Source organism: Balaenoptera acutorostrata, chromosome 2, assembly GCF_949987535.1.
Source record: "Balaenoptera acutorostrata chromosome 2, mBalAcu1.1, whole genome shotgun sequence".
Classification (NCBI taxonomy): domain Eukaryota; kingdom Metazoa; phylum Chordata; class Mammalia; order Artiodactyla; family Balaenopteridae; genus Balaenoptera; species Balaenoptera acutorostrata.
Genome location: NC_080065.1, coordinates 97,735,305 through 97,752,031, shown reverse-complemented (window position 1 = coordinate 97,752,031; position 16,727 = coordinate 97,735,305). Strand labels below are relative to the sequence as shown.

Sequence of the window (16,727 nt, the reverse complement as noted above, 5' to 3'; positions counted from 1 at the left end):
CAAAGGGTATGGTGTAGAATAAAGGAGAAGAGGACAAAAGCAGATTTCTCTGAAAATGAAGGAGTCATTTTTAAGTTTAGGCCAAGCCAAGAGGGTTGGTTTAAGGGCTGTCCAAATGAAGCCTTATTTTTACAATGTGTTACCCTTACCAGTGACCAGCTCTTCCTGTGGACTCTCCAGACCACCATGTGAGGGAAATCCACACTGCTGTCACCTCAAAGGTGGTTTTTCTAAATCCACTGGATTCTTAGAGTAAATTTGGGAAGAGATGTGTCTGCAGCAGTAACTAACCAGTTCCCTTTCACAGAAACCCATCTTAACTGCCCATGAAACAAGCGTAATAAAACTTGCGAAATTTACTAGTTGCCTTCACCTCCCTGTACCAAATATGTAAGCACAGACCAAGAGTACAGACCATTTGACAGGTGGTATGTGACATGTTAAGAGTTACACTCATTTATGTTGATTATGCTATTAGGAGCTACGCAATCACATGTATATGTGAATAGGCATGTGTGTAATCCAAACACTTAGAGTGCATCACGGGTCCCTCATGATAAATAAATACATGTGAAGAGATGAAATAAGTAGTTTAGATCTAAAATTCTGCAACATTAGTTCATAGACAGTGGTGTACCCTGATACTTTCTTCAAGTAAATTTGCTGGTAAACTGGGAATAAAATAATTCTTGAAAGCATCTGTGCCCCTAATTTATATATAGACCTTGATGTAACAGCATCACTTTCCACATAATTTGGAAACAAACTGAATTAGAAATGAGACATGGTGAACTCAAAAAAAGAATAGTAAGCCAGCTGGGTCAAATGGTTTTGACTGTAATATTTCATAATGAGAGAAAAGTCTTAGTGACTAGGGTATGGAGTAATTGAAAAGTTTCTTCCAACTGGCAAACGGGGAAATAAAAATGATCAACATGCATCAGGTGATAATCAGTCATTTCACCTTGAAAATAATGTGAGAAGTGAACCTTTAGAAATCTCAAGTGACCAAACAAGTATGTGCAGAAATTAACTTTTTTTTTTTATTATATATCATATAATGTAGTAGTAAAGTCTGAAGTGCATGAATAAAAAGTTAGTGAAATTACAGGAGGAACAATCTATATAGCAATAATAGGTGCATTCCCTGTGCATCTGAAAGAAAAAAAAAAAGAGTTTTCACTCATTTTGGCCTAAAACTTAGTGTTCAGGTTCCCAGGATTCTGACATCAGAACCCGGATAACGCTGATTAGAACCATAGGGGCTTTACAATAAAAGCTAAAATATTGACCATATGATGGCAAAAAGTCTTATTTTGTGGTTAACTGATTCTCTTCTAGCTACTCTCTGATGAAGTTGGTGGTGCTGTAGAGGAGGACCGCCGCCTCCTGGACGAGGACCGGGACCGCTCAGCATCATAGGGGACATGCTTGTCGTAGTTCTCCATCTGAGCCTCGAGGAAATCTCTCTGCTGCTGCCTCATGGTCTGGCTTATGAGCCCAGGGAGGGCGTGGATGCTACCAATCAAAGTCTCTAATTTGGTTTCCAGGGTAACGATCCTCTTCTCAAAGTCTTCACTCCTTTCATTTAAGTCGGAAATCATGTCATACATGATGTTCTGGGTCTAGAAAACAGGATTGAGAGAATAGAGAGATGAAGAGCGAAGGTTTAATTACATTTGCCCTGGAAGCAAACTATCAACTCTCAGAGCTTGAGGGCTGGTCTCCTTTCGGTGACATGCAATGCAACAGTGGGGTCAGCTAACTGAACACTTGACCTGGCAAAGCAAATTCAGTGGGTCCGTTCAATGCCAGGATTTAGGAAAGAAAGACCTTAGGTCTTAATTTGATCCAGTTGCAGAAAATGGTGTGCAGGTATTGCTGGTGGTATGTCCAAGGATTTTAGGTGGTGTGCAGGTAGACAAACATGTTTTGATTTCATATTTATGTATATATTTTAATGGTTGTTAGAAAAGTTAGCATGTCAGATTCATTTTGCAACATGTAATACTAATTAGGGCAAGGCTGATTTTTTAAAAACAAGCCAATTTAAAGAACAATACATAATAGTACAGATGGTATTGGGATGTAGCAGAAATTTTGAGTGTGGAATATGAATGAAGTTTAGGACAAACTGATTTGATCAAGTAATTTAGTAACTTAAAGCAATTAAAAATTCCTAAATATCTTTTTGCTCTCCTATGTTCCAAATTACAGGCTCTCCATTGGGTCAAATAGCGTTTTTACAGATAACTACTGAGAGAATAAAAGTTAGGGGAGACACTAAAGTTACCAATCCACCTTGTTGGCTATGGCTGAATCAGAACTAAGTGGTTTGAAATAGGAAAATGCTTTTGGTGTCCTAGAGAATTTTGCAATTGGTTGTCCTGATCAAAGGGTATGCATAACTCTGACCCCCAGTTATAGTTCCGGAAATAGTCAGGAGACGGGGAAAGAAGACCTCAGTGCTGGTCAGCTCAGAGCCAGAGAGGGAAGGGAGTGGTCAAGAAGGGAAGGCTGGAGACATTAACCTTAGCCCAGTGCAGCCTTTCCCAAGCCTAGACCCCTTTGGCTAAGCCTGCCCTCCTATCTTATTTCCCTCTATAATATGTGCTCTTATCCTGCTTAACAACCTCTTAATGGTGATAAATGATGATGAACTGATTAAATAAGGGAGTTACTGTTCAGAACACAGGCACCTCCTTTGAGTTTGGCCAGGAAGACAGAGTGCATTAACTTTATTTTTACTGTTGATACAGTCTTGAGACTATATGAGCAACATCCATTTGTTCAGAAAATACTGAACCCTTATGGCATGGATAGTCCTGCAAACATAATCATAAGCATGGCACTAAAGAAATAATTGAGGGGCTTCCCTGGTGGTGCAGTGATTAAAGAATCTGCCTGCCAATGCAGGGGACACAGGTTCTAGCCCTGGTCTGGGAAGTTCCCACATGCCACGGAACAGCTAGGCCCATGTACCACAACTACTAAGCCTGCACTCTAGAGCCCGTGAGCCACAACTACTGAGCTCGCGTGCCTAGAGCCCATGCTCTGCAACAAAAGAAGCCACCACAATGAGAAGCCCATGTACTGCAATGAAGAGTAGCCCCCACTAGCTGCAACTAGAGGAAAAAAACCCATGCGCAGCAACGAAGACCCAACACTGCCAAAAAAAAAAATAATTGAAAGACACAGCATCTTGCCTCATAGACATATAATTTTACTTCAAGAGTATATCTATTATATATAATAGTATATATAATATGTATATATGCTATATTACATATAGTGAAATGATATATCATATATGTTATTTTCAAGGGGTCTCATTTTTTCATAAAAATACCCAATTTTTTATCATTTGATCTAGGAGTGGTGGAAGAACCTGCCCCATCTTTGTTCACGATGTGTCCCAGTGAGAACAATGTGTGTAAATATTGAGCACATCTTCAGGCCTCATATGTGTGTGCTGCCCAGCTTAACTGAATGATATATGATCTCCCAGGGGTAAGTCATTAAATACTTCACTTATCATCTTCTATTTATAAGATATCAAATATTCATCTTCAACATATTTATACAGTATGTATTATTGATATACATTAAAAAATGAATATAATTAAGTGTTATTTCATGGGACTAGGACAAATAGATGTAATTTTTGGAGAATATACTGGAGGCTTTATAAAGGACATAGTAGTTATAGCAAACAAACAGCAGAACACAGGTCCAACTGAGAGGTGCCTCTTTCAAAGGATTCATGTTAACAGGCTCAACACTTACATACATCTATTCTAATGCCTCCTATAGAATTTAGAACATTGAAAGGTAATGTTGTCATTGTTGACAAATATTCACATTTTGAAAGTGGAGTTCACTTGAGAGGAACAACCAAAAATAAACCAGATAAAGCATATAAATGTGATAGAAGAATTGGGGACTATTAATGTCCTTTTAAAAAGTGGTATGAAGACCTTGAATAGTCAAAACAACCTTGAGAAAGAAGAAAGGCACTGGAGGAATCAGGCTCCCTGACTTCAGACTATACTACAAAACAACAGTCATCAAGACAGTATGGTACTGGCACAAAAATAGACATGTAGATCAATGGAACAGGATAGAAAGCCTGTTGCTTAAAACATATAAAAAATAATTTTATTGATGAGTCCTATTTAGCCCTGAACCTCATCGTAAAACCCAGGATGTGGTTCTGCTCTCATAGAGATGAGACTAAACTACACATAAGCATCCCAAAAGTACTATCTCATAGTCCACTTACGTTTCTTACTGAACTTCCAAATCACTGCAAGTAGGAAAGCTTTTAGAATGGGGTTGAACAATGTATGTAGGGAAAGTGCATGTTTAGTAAGAGTTTCAGAAGAATTCTTATAAGTTGGGCCATCATGTCAGCATGGTTTGTTGGTTTGATTTGTTAAATAAGTTTGGGGTGGCCTCCTCCTGAAGCATTATTGATTTCTGTGCAGTGGTTAGTTCCAATAGATGCAATCATGAGGGCTGAGACCCCAGCTTACCTTTGCCAGGTCCACCAAGGTATTTGCTTGATCATTCAGTTTCCTCTGCTCCATTTTTACACTTCTTAATCTAAAAGACAGAATCTGAAGTCAGAAAGGTTCCTTTTCTTCCCTACGACTATCGTAAGCCTTCCAAAGAGCATGCACAAAATTGACAAGAGCAAATAACTGCATGGATAATGCCTTGAATATTTGGCGTAAAGTCCAAACTGGTTATGTATCTGGTACAATGAGAAGCATGCTTCCCCAACACCGCAAAAAGGAAGAGAGAGAGAAAGAGATGAGGTGTCCTTAGGACAACTATTTACTAGGTAGTTAAAGTTGAACTGAGAAAGGCTCATAAGGATTTAACCATATGAGAAAAACCAAAACATTCCTTAAAGACCCAGTATCGTGACAAATAGACATAGGAAGAAAAATGCAAAGCAACTGGAATTTTATCAATGTTGGAAGCAGTGAGCACCTTCCTATGCCTATGTGACTAGATACAGGTGTTAGCCCTGTTTAGTCTGAAATGGATTGGGTTAGGTATTTGAACCTGATGAAACACAGTGATAAGTGAGATTCTCATTAGCAAAAATAAAACTTTTATTCAACCAGCAGCAAGATAACTCAAAACACATAATTCTCTTATTCGTCATTGTATTTCACTTGACTTTTATCTTAAACCGCCATTGAATTTGAAGGGAAGCCAGACCATTTCCATGGGAGAACTTCCTTTAATTTTTATTGTAGATAAAGGCACAGGACAATTAAAGTGTCTGACAGGTGGGATCTCTTCTACTGGTAAAGTTACCTTTAGAAACTTTTAAGTATCAATGTGTATATCTGATTGACAGTCAAAAAGCTGGTTTTCTTAAAGACAAATTCTGAATGAGTACCTACTATTTCTTAACTTATTCACAGTAAAATTTCAACAAACATTTACTCAGTGCTTGTTATGTAGCAAGAAATTAAGATTTTCCAACCAGAGAAAAGTAGTTGATTGTCCTTTAAGCCAACAATTCAAAGCCATGCTCCAAAAGAGAAGCAGGTCTCTCTGAGCTACTTTGTGAAAAACCCACGCTAACCTTACTACTTTGATGACGAGTCCTTTACAAAGTATAGTGTTAATGCGGGAGAGAGTATGCTTGATTATTTCCCAATTTAAATTAAAGGTAATTGGTTAAAGGGATAAAAAAAATTCACAGGGCAAGATTTTACTGCCAGGGAGATTTTTGTAACACATGTTCACGATGCTCAGTGATCCTGTTCTGAAATGTGGATATCCAATATGTCACCAAATCTGCTCCACAGTGAAGAGACAGTGCCTTCTGCCAGTAAGAGTTGAACTGACACCTGCTTACAACATGATCTTTAACAGTCTAAAACAGTTTAAGGTTAGAACTTGTGATTGTGACTATGTGTTTCTTTATTAGAAGACTTGGAACTAATTTAACTGGCTCCTTTTTATGCTATTATAGTGATGGAATATGTTTTAGTCTAAAAGAAATTTACAAACATTTATTTAAATCTAATATGTTGTTGAGAAATGTTTCTCTAAGTACTTACAAAAGGGTTACAATTCTTGATGTGTGCCTTTTAAAAACAAGTCAAAAAAAATGCAACAAAAAAACCAAGCAAATCAACTTTAAACATGTGTGGGTCATAACAGAGAAATGTACTAGAAAGACTAAGTGTCAGACATGTATTCTGTCCTCCTTGGCCCTAACCTGACATTCAGTTTCTTCATGTATGAAAAGAAGAGGGTTAGATTAGGACTTTGTTTTTTTTAAGTGCTGGATTTATACCAACAGAGGTGTTCTAGATGACTAAATGATACTCAAACAAGACATTAAACAACACTAAAACAGATGGAGAGAGAGTTATTCCCTTTAATTCTCTTGCAATTCTTGATTATTATAAGAAAAATGTCTCAGGCTAGTCCTATCCTGTTTTTATCTCCTAACAAACACCTGCTCTTCCCCTGTTTTTAAAAAAAGAGGGAGCAGAATCTCAGCTCAGAGCTCTCTGCAGGCAACAGCTTGTGGCTAGAATTCAATACCAGTGTTTCAATTGTCGATTGATGTTACTTTTACCTCACTCTCCTTGCTGGGAGTGATATATTTTTAAATCCACTTATGATAGGGATTTATAACAAGCTTTCTTTTCAAATTTAGGTAAGTCATAGCAGAGTTGGCACGTGAAGTTCGGGGACACCAGAGCGGAAGCCTCCAGCAACTTGTGAGGGCAGCACAGCCCTGAGCTCTACTAGCCTGGTTGAAGGGCCAATGCTGGTCCCTTGGCTGAGGTGGGTCCTTCCTCTTCCAAACAACAGAGCCTACTTTACTTCTCTTGGATTACTCACTTATGTTTCTGACAGTAGAATTTTGCCCATCTTATATTCTGCTAATCTGGAAAGCTGACAGAGTAGCCCTGAACTTAAATCATCTTGCCTTGTTGCTGCTTAGACTGCCTGAAAGGTAGGAGAACTGGTACAAAAAGCCTACGTAAGCTGCAGCTGCCAGAATAAAAGGTAACATGCAGTTGTGTATTTTACTTCTTCCCCGCCCCCACCGCCCCCAAAAAAGAAGAATAAGAAACATATGTTGGTTTCTTCCTTGTGAACTTCACTTATCACAGGAAAATATCATGATTTTGGAACACATTTCCATAGCAGCAATCAGACTACTAAAATTCACAAATAAAGAATCCGCTTGGGTGCATGCAGCCGGTAGAAAATTCTGCAAATGTTGAAAGGAGCGGCTCACACAACTTACTTCCGAGCTCTATTTTCATTTTGTTGAAATAAAAAGACAAAACAAAAGAAAAGAAACTGTAAAATATTCTGGAACAAAATAACACAGAGTGGTGTTCATTCATGCACAGGGGGCTCGATTCATTAGCTGGAAGGTCCTGTTAAGATTCTGCAGGATTTTGGCATATTGATCAGAAAGAAACGCTATTCCAATTATATTATCATCCTTCTGCATCGCTACTATACTTCCCCACCTGAAAGCACATAGCTTCCTCCAGAACTAGAGTTCGGAAGCAAGAAGTTGTATAAAGTCATCTTGGCCTCTTTGAAACATGATGTTCAAGTAAACAATAGGAGACATTTTTGCCTAGTACGAATAGGATATGGTTACAAAGATAATATTCTAAACAATAGGATTATAATTTTTTGAGGGGGGTACGTCTTTTCCAAGTTGGGGCTATTGAGAAGCCTGGTCTTCTGAAAGGGGGGTAACCTAACAAACACTCTCTGTTATAGACATCACGTTTATTGGATTTCTTGGCTGTGAGACAAGTTCATGTTAATTGATGGGTCTCTAGCTGAGACCGAAGAATGAGAAACTGTAAAGGTAAAGTTGATAGCAGAAAAAGTGGTAAAAGTTACAGAAACAGAATGCTTCATGGTACTAAGTGACGATCCCCAAAGACAGCTACGTTACTGAAAAGAGGACACAGGCCTGCAGAGTTAGGTATCCATCAGAGACTAGCAAGGTCATGTGTCCGGGAGAGAGGCTGGGAAAAGAGAAGGAGAGTTGAGATAGAGGAGGCTGGTAGAAGGGGAGAGAGCTACTGCAAAAGCTCTCTGGACAAATCAGAGGAGAGCAGAGGCCAGGAGAGCTCTAGCAAGTCAACTGGTACATTTTCCCTCAAGTGGCAGGGTCCGATTTCACCCGGTGCTGACTGACAAGGCTGGGGCAGTAAAGGCCTTGCCCTTAGGAATCGAGCCCTGTGTGCTTTCCTTTATGGCTTCACTCACTAAGTTCAGTGAAAGATAATTATGCATAATTAGCATAACCTAGCCACACCCAGCCCATCTACTTTTCACAAAGTATAAGTACTCTCCCACCTCAAAGGAAACCCAACAGCCCCAAGACTAATTTATAAAACAATTCAGAACATTTTTGCGTTGCTTAAAGCTCATCTACTTTAGAAATACACAAGACTACAGAAGAAACAATGAGAAATGTCTGAAAGAAGCAGAAGAATCACATGTGGTTTCCTCTGTTACTCTACCAAAAAGCAGCATGCTGAACAACCCATGTAACCTACACCACGAAACCCTTCAGATCATGTCAGTACAGCTTGTAGCAATATGCCAATTGCCTAGGGACAGTTTTTACACTTAGTTTCACCAAAGATTTTTTTGCCTAACATTTTATTATAAAAATGTTCAAACCTAAAGCAAAGTTGAAAAAATTTTATAATGAACACCCGTAAATTGTCCCCCAGGGTTTTGAGTGTGAATGTATTCCAAACTTAAGAGTTCTATGACAATTTATATAAATATAGAAATACCCACCATTTACACATGGCTACAGAATTACATGACAAAAATTGTCAAAGCGTTTTCTTTTTTTTGGTTATATGGAAATTTATCAATGGCATCAAAGGCAAGTCACATTTCATTACATATTGAACAGGTAAGTTACACTAACAGGAAGGGACACAAATACAATCCTGGAGGAAATGGGATGTGTGGACGCTCAGCCCGAAGACTGACCCGCTTGCCTACTTCCATGTCATCTCACATCCTTTCCATCCTGGGACACCACATTTTCTCACACCCGCAAAGGTAAGTTTTCTTTTTAATAGATCTGAACAATATAGGTTAGTATCGAAACATTCAAAGTACAGAGAAAATGATTTCTCCACAGTATACCATGTGTACCTCTTGTATGAATGTTGGGGTTATTGTGTTGTACGGTTTGGGGGCTGTAGGAATGATCACTCTACCAGGAAATTTTACCAGGTGACCCTTGAGGGAGAGGTAAAGGCTCAGCATCTCTCAGGGGACCCACTCTCTTAGGTCTAAGCTTCAAGGAGTCAAGATGTGGAGGCAAGTGGTCCTAGGTGGTGATACCTGATTATTAAAGGTAGCTGTGAGCTCCAGGGAGAGAATTCCTGCTTGTGAGCCAGATCAAGTACAATGTTCCTCTCTTGTGTTTTTCACTTTTACTCTCTCCGAGACTTTGAAAGAGTACTATCTTAAAATTCTTTTCCTTATATGGGGAAAATGCATAGTTGTGTGTCCAGTCAAGTCACAGAGCTAAAGGAGAAATAATGTCACTTTGGTGTTGGTGGCAGCAAGGGAAAGAACATGTGTGAATTGCTAAGAGTAGCAATGAGGACCAGCTACTCTACCATACGTGCAGAGTCTCCTATTTTAGAGCCCAGGGTACTTGGATGTTATTTTCATTAAGAAAGGTAGCAACTTCTATACAAGTACATGTATGTCTATAATTATAGACATATTCCACATTTTCAGTGATACCTATTTAAAAAGGAGAGTGGATGGCAGGTGAAAAGGTAAAAGATGAATGCTTGATGGTTTTCAACGGAATGTGAGTGTAATATACATATGAATTCCCTAAATATGTAAAATTAACACTTCAGCCTCAGAACTTCCTGTCTGCTGTGCTAATTAGCTCTAAGAAAACACATCTCCCTTTATAATCAGGATACCTAGTATTTAGCTACCTTTCCATGATTACCCTGGTAGGTTGCATGAGAAAAGCCACTTTTCTGACCCACAAAATGTGATGCATCTGCCCTGCCCCATATAGAAATGGCATTAAGAGCAAGGCTGCATGGCATCATAACTGACACCCGCATAATGTACTTACGGTAAGGATGCTGCCAGCCTGGGGGAGAAAGACCTGGTGCTTTCAAATTATCATTGAAACTTACTAGATAGAGATTTGTATTTTACAAGTCTATGATGGTAGGTATAACAGTAAAATGGCACGAAGGACTTAAACCAATTGAATAACCGTGGCCTCGATAAAGTCAGAATAATGACTGCAAGGCCTATAGGAACTCTAAAATCTATAATGAACACGTAGCATATAGAAAATCCTCCAAGTCCTGATTAAAAACTAATTAAAAAATTCGAGTATTAAGTCAATTGTATGTACTACCTTCATACAAAGATGCTTGACAGTATGTTAAAAAGTCCAGGTGGATCATAAAATGTTAAATTTCTTTAAAGACTCTGTAGTAGATACAAACTAAACATCTTAGAGCAAACTATATGAATAAATAAATCAAGGAATACAATTTTAACTGAAACTATTGCTTCTATCTAAAAAAAAGAAACTGAATAGACACTTTAATTGATATATTATATGGCTATTCTCCCAATAATGAATGATTTTTAATCATAAAATGAACTGACAAATGAAATCCTGAGAAAAATTATGGAATTATTAAAATGCCAAATAACGTCTTCTGGGAACAAACATGATAATGTTCTCTTTTTCCCTCCCTCATGAAAGAAGAATAAGCAGGTGCAAGATTTAAAACCCAGAGATACAAATGCAGAATGAAAGTGGAGAATGGTACTTACTGATGAATAGCTTGCAAGAATTTCCGTTGATGTTTTCTGACTTTTGCATGATCTATCTTTTTTACTAGCTTTGTATTTTTGTAAATTAGCCATGTTTCCCTGAGTACATTGGCAGCTGCGTTTTTCACCTGTTAGGAAAACAAACAAACACAGCAGTTGATAAATTCCAGAGCAGAATCCTTTGCAACTTGGCTGGGTGTCATACTCTTCATCCCAATGATCATGGTAAGCTCTAGCTCTGTTTAGTAACTGTATCTCAAAAGTTTTTTTCTTGACTCTGTGCCTTTTTAAAAGTACCTGTATCTGTCTGGGAATGCTTACCTTGAAATATGAGGGGCTAATGATCTCTTTCGGGGCTAACTTCTACTCTACCCCATGAGGAACCTTTCAACTACCTTTTCTTTTTTTTTTAAATCAAGAGGTGCGGCTTTCTTCACCTTGTATCGCAGTTGCTCTCTCCATGTTCTTTGTTTCCCTGGAGAAAGGCAAAATGCCAGAAGGCCAAGGTTAACCCTGTCCTTTGCAAGCTTGCTCGGCATTTCTGGCTGTGCACTACAGGAAGGGCATGTTTCCACTGCTGAATGTACAAGAAGACCCAGTCATCCAGCCTCCCAGGGTGACTTAGCAAATTGCATACTTGTTAGCACACTTTAATCAACTGACAGAGAGTCTGTGTTGTCATGATTTTGTTGGTATTTTAAATACACTGCGTTTCACATGGACAGGACAAACCTAAAGGATAAAGGCATTATAGTAACACTGCCAAGACTTACTGCAGCTGATGGAAGGTGTGAATACTTCCTAGTGAGACTTCATTCACTTGCTTTCTTGATACTTTCAAGTCTTCAAAGATTCCTGCAAGTTGGTAAGTCCTCTTCCTTGCTCACAAGACAAGAACTGATGACCCAGAGCTTTCACTTGTGCTTGTTGTTAGCTACTTATTCTGGGAAGTTGATTCATTTAATTCTTTTGAGTGATGGATAAAGGATGTCTCACAAGGAGAGCTGCAGGCTAGAGGGGGGCTGGGTGGAGGAAGACAACTTTTTAAAGACAGGCAGTGTGGTGGGGTAAGACAGAACAGTGAACTGGGCTTCAGAAATGGGTTCTAAGTTCTTGACTTTGGACCAACCAAGTCAGGTCAAGGAGACAAGCTAACCTTGCAGGATTTTAGTTTGCTCTAACATGAGAAGGTTAGAGAGAATTATTGTTAAACTCCTTTTCAGCACTTAGATTTACAATAAGGAAGAGTATTATAATTTACCAAAACTATGGCCCAAGTATGTATGTGTATTTTTTCACTTTAGCGGAGAAAACATCAGGTTGGGTGGCTGATGGTGAATCCTTTTTCATGGCGCTGAGTTTTCTTTTTGAGTGAAATTGTATGGCTAGAACCCACTTTAAGAAAATGGCTGGTTTCTGAAGACTGCTTTTAGTTGTGACTTCCTCTGGATATTCATTAGACTCTGCATGGAGAACATTCTCCAGCCAACAGAAAAATGAAACGCGGGGTGTTGAGCACCAGCAGTGCATGCAAGTGACATGTCCACAGTGAAGTTAAAAGGTGTTCCAGTGAACTCCTGCTCTTCGTTCTTATGGAATCATTTCTCTTCCTCACAAGGTAAGAGTCACCGTTCAGAAGGCTCTTCCATCTGACACTGGTCTCCTTTGCAAAGGTAAGGAACTGGATGCAGTGTAATTTGCTGAGGTTGGAGGACCTTGCTTTTATTTTTAATTAAAAAATTTTTATTTTATATCGGAGTATAGTTGATTAACAATGATGTGTTAGTTACGGGTGTACAGCAAAGTGATTCAGTTATAACCATTCAAGTATCCATTCTTTTTCAAATTTTTTTCCCTTTTAGGTTATTACAGAATATTAAGCCGACTTCCCTGTGCTATGCAGTAGGTGCTTGGCGGTTATCTATTTTATAGACAGTAGTGCGTACATGTCAGTCCCAAACTCGCAATCTATCCCTCACCCCCACCCTTTCCCCCTGGTAACCATAAATTCGTTCTCTAAGTTGCTGTTTCTGTTTTGTGAGTGTTTCTGTTTTGTGAGTGTTTCTGTTTTGTAAATAAATTCATTTGTATCATTTTTCTTTTAGATTCTGCATATAAGCGACATCATATGATATTGTTTTTGTCTGTCTGACTACTTCACTTAGTATGATAATCTCCAGGTCCATCCATGTTGCTGCAAATGTCATTATTTCATTTTTTTAATTTATGGCTGAGTAATATTCCATTGTTTATCTGTACCACATCTTCTTTATCCATTCCTCTGTTGATGGACATTTAGGTTGCTTCCTTGTCTTGGCTATTGTAAACAGTGCTGCAATGAACATTGGGGTGCATGTATCCTTTTGAATTATGGTTTTCTCTGGGTATATGCCCAGTAGTGGGATTGCTGGGTCATATGGTAGCTCTATTCTTAGTTTTTTTAAGGCAACTCCATACTACTCTTCACTGTTTTACCAATTTATATTCCCACCAACAGTGTAGGAGGGTTCCCGTTTCTCCACACCCTCTCCAGCATTTATTGTTTGTAGACTTTTTGCTGATGGCCATTCTGACCGGTGTGAGGTGATACTTCATTGTAGTTTTGATTTGCATTTCTGTAAATAATTAGTGATGTTGAGCATCTTTTCATGTGCCTCCTGGCCATCTGTATGTCTTCTTTGGAGAAATGTCTATCTAGGTCTTCTGCCCATTTTTGGATTGGGCTGTTTGTTTGTTTTTTTGATATTGAGGCACATGAGCTGTTTGTAAATTTTGGAGATTAATCCCTTGTCAGTTGCATCATCTGCAAATATTTTCTCCTATTTTATGGGTTGTCTTTTTGTTTTGTTTATGGTTTCCTTTGCTGTGCAAAAGCTTTTAAGTTTCATTAGGTCCCATTTGTTTATTTATTTCCGTAAAACTCCAGGAGACAGATCAAAAAAGATTTTGCTGCAATGTATGTCAAAGAATGTTCTTCCTAAGTTTTCCTCTAAGAGTTTTACAGTATCTGTGCTTACACTTAGGTCTTTAATCCATTTTGAGTTTATTTTTGGTGTTAGTGAGTGTTCTAATTTCATTCTTTTACATGTAGCTGTCTAGTTACCCCAGCACCATTTATTGAAGAGACTGTCTTTTCTCCATTGTATATTCTTGTCTCCTCTGTCATAGCTTAATTAATTGACCATAGGTGTGTGCGTTTATTTCTGGGCTTTCTTTCCTGTTCCATTGATGTATATTTCTGTTTTTGGGCCAGTACCATACTGTTTTGATGACTGTAGCTTTGTAGGAGGACTTTGCTTTTAAAGAGAGAGGAGTGGGAAGTGACTAGACAGCACTGCCTGGGGTTGGGACAGTCCCTTCCCTGCTAGCAAGGAGAAGGGCTGGCTACTGGAGGTCTCAGCTCTCTGAGCAGATGTACTGCCTGGAGGACTGGTAAGGGCCCTGGCATATCCTCCCTCCCTGGTTTTATCAGCTCAAGACACAGAGTAAGAACCTAGAACACAGACCAGTGAGGCAGCTAGAAAACTGGGTAAGATGTGATGAGACAAGAACACAGCAGTTGAACATAGCAGTGTTTGGAATAGAACACAGCAATTAATTTTGGTTTGGAGTCTCATCTACAAAGAGCAAATGCCAAATTGTTAAAGTCTATAAAATTTTCAAAGGTGATCCAATACTTGTCCTTAATGTATTTTAAATGATTCTTTTTCTTTGAGATGGTGGGGGAATGACTGGAAGGGAGTAGGGAACCTCAATTTCAGAGTGTACTGCAGTGGGCGATAACCCTTGGACCTTATATTGTAGGATTTGTATTCACTAAACATGCAATGTAGATGACAGGCTGAAAAATAACTGACTCCTCATCTGAAAATGAAATCCCTACAGCTGCTTTTAAGAACTGTGAAATATATCCATTTATGGTGAAACATCCCCTTTCTAACTAACTCCCTTTCAAATACAGGAATAAATCTCTTAAAGCATCTTATTTAACTGCTACTTTTCAATACAGCAGAAACAAAACAATATATCCAAACAAACATAGAAAAACTTACTTATCCTCTACTGATAATAGTAGATTTTTTTCCTCGGTTCCTCATAGGGTTGAAAGGGAACAGAAGACAGGGAGAAGACAGGGTGGAAACACCTCAGTGTTTTACAGGTTTGAAGGATGGGAATTGTTACATGAAAATTCTAATCTAAACTTACTTACAGGAAAAATGGGGGAGAGGAGAAGTAGGTCTGTGCATTTGTGATCATTGAGATGAAAGTTTATTTGCAGTTAAGAACCCTGCTCTATAGTCATGTAACAATGTAACTCTGGAGCCCCTGCTCCACTTTCCAGGGCATTTACAAAGTTTTAGAGGTCATGTCATTGTTTCTCCCTAGCTCAGTGCTTTTGGCATAGCTGGTATTAAATAAATGTCTATGGTGTTAAATTTGGCACCATAGTATACATAATTTGTATCATAAAAAACTTCTAATCATAACCATAGATGCATATTTATCAACCAAAGGACCCTCCTGATAAGAAGGGTGTACAGGTTTAAAGAAGAGACCTAGGATCTAAAGGGGTCAGAGCATTTCCATTTATTAATTCAACAAATTTATTGAGTCTCTATCACTTGCTAGATACCATGAGAGTTGGTACCAGAGATTCACAGATATCTCTCAATAATTAGTAGCTGTATTATATGTTGCCAATTAATGGCCCAGCACCACTATGAAATATAACTTATTTCCTCTACTTCACAGAACAAGGAAAGTAAAAGGTGGGCCCTTTCTTAACAGGAACCTTCTCTTCCTCTCTCCATTTCCTGTATCCCCAGAGACACACTCACACAGGGAAAATAAGAACATTTGTTCTACCTCACTAATTGACATGTACACACTGCTATATTTAAAATATTGATAGATAACCAACAAGGACCTACTATAGCACAGGGAACTCTGTTCAATATTCTGTGATGACCTAAATGGGAAAAGAATTTGAAAAAGAATAGATACATGTATAACTGAATCACTTTGCTGTACATCTGAAACTAACACAACATTGCAATCAACTATACTCCAATATAAAATAAAAATTAAAAAAAAAATAGTGGTCAACTCAAATGCAAGTCTTTTATCAGAAAAATTTTGAAAGGCATAAAATAATCAGATATTTTAGTAATAATTTGAGAAAACAAAGGTCCTATAAGCTATTCATACTATTAAAAGTAGTAATAGTCACTAGATGCCTTCAACCCACTTTCATAGGTATAAAGGACATGACATGTTCTATTGCTGACTCCTAGGTAATTATAAAATATTAAAGCCATAGGTAGTAAGGTAAAATATATTTTTTATGTGAAACAATACTTTATAAACCACAAAAGCTCTTAAAGCTGATTGACTTTTAACTGAATGTTTGCTTCGTTCAACCCTATATGATACATACAATTAGAGAGTTATTTAACAGGCTACTTTGTTTATAGATTTCCTTTGCTTTTTACTACTTTCTTTTTCTTCCTCTTGCCTCTCCCTTCAGAGGCTTTTTTGAGGCAGGAGAGTTTCTTGCCTCTCGTTCTGATAATTACAGTAAAATGTTGCTCTATATGCTGTGGGTGATGCCTCCAGGATGCCTGGGGCACAAAGTCAAGGCCACTAAGCCTGTGCAGCTTAGTAGGACATCATGTGCTTTCACTGCCCCTGCAGCAGCGGGGATGGATGTGCTCAGGGCACCAACCTTTCTTGCCAGCCCAGTTCTCCGTGAGACCAGGTACCTGCGGCGGGGTGAATGGAACAAGGCAAGGTCAAGGGGTCCATGCATTTGTATTTTAACCCACTGGGATAGGTAGCCAAGCATGATATAA

General features: G+C 38.5%; 1 protein-coding gene across 3 annotated transcripts in view; it reads right to left on the bottom strand.

Annotated features, from left to right (window-relative positions):
* Positions 1–1,049: 1,049 nt before the first annotated feature.
* The window catches only part of KCNN2 (potassium calcium-activated channel subfamily N member 2), a 316,641-nt gene continuing 300,963 nt past the window's right edge, over positions 1,050–16,727 (bottom strand). For 2 of the 3 annotated variants that reach the window (XM_007192113.2, XM_057541627.1), the window contains 3 exons: positions 10,876–11,003; positions 4,536–4,605; positions 1,050–1,625 (listed from right to left, as the gene is read on the bottom strand). In XM_007192113.2, the coding sequence (XP_007192175.2) occupies positions 1,338–1,625; positions 4,536–4,605; positions 10,876–11,003 (486 nt within the window). In that variant the 3' untranslated portion in view covers positions 1,050–1,337. The remainder of the gene's footprint in view (positions 1,626–4,535; positions 4,606–10,875; positions 11,004–16,727) is intronic. The other variant, XM_057541626.1, reaches the window with a different exon arrangement.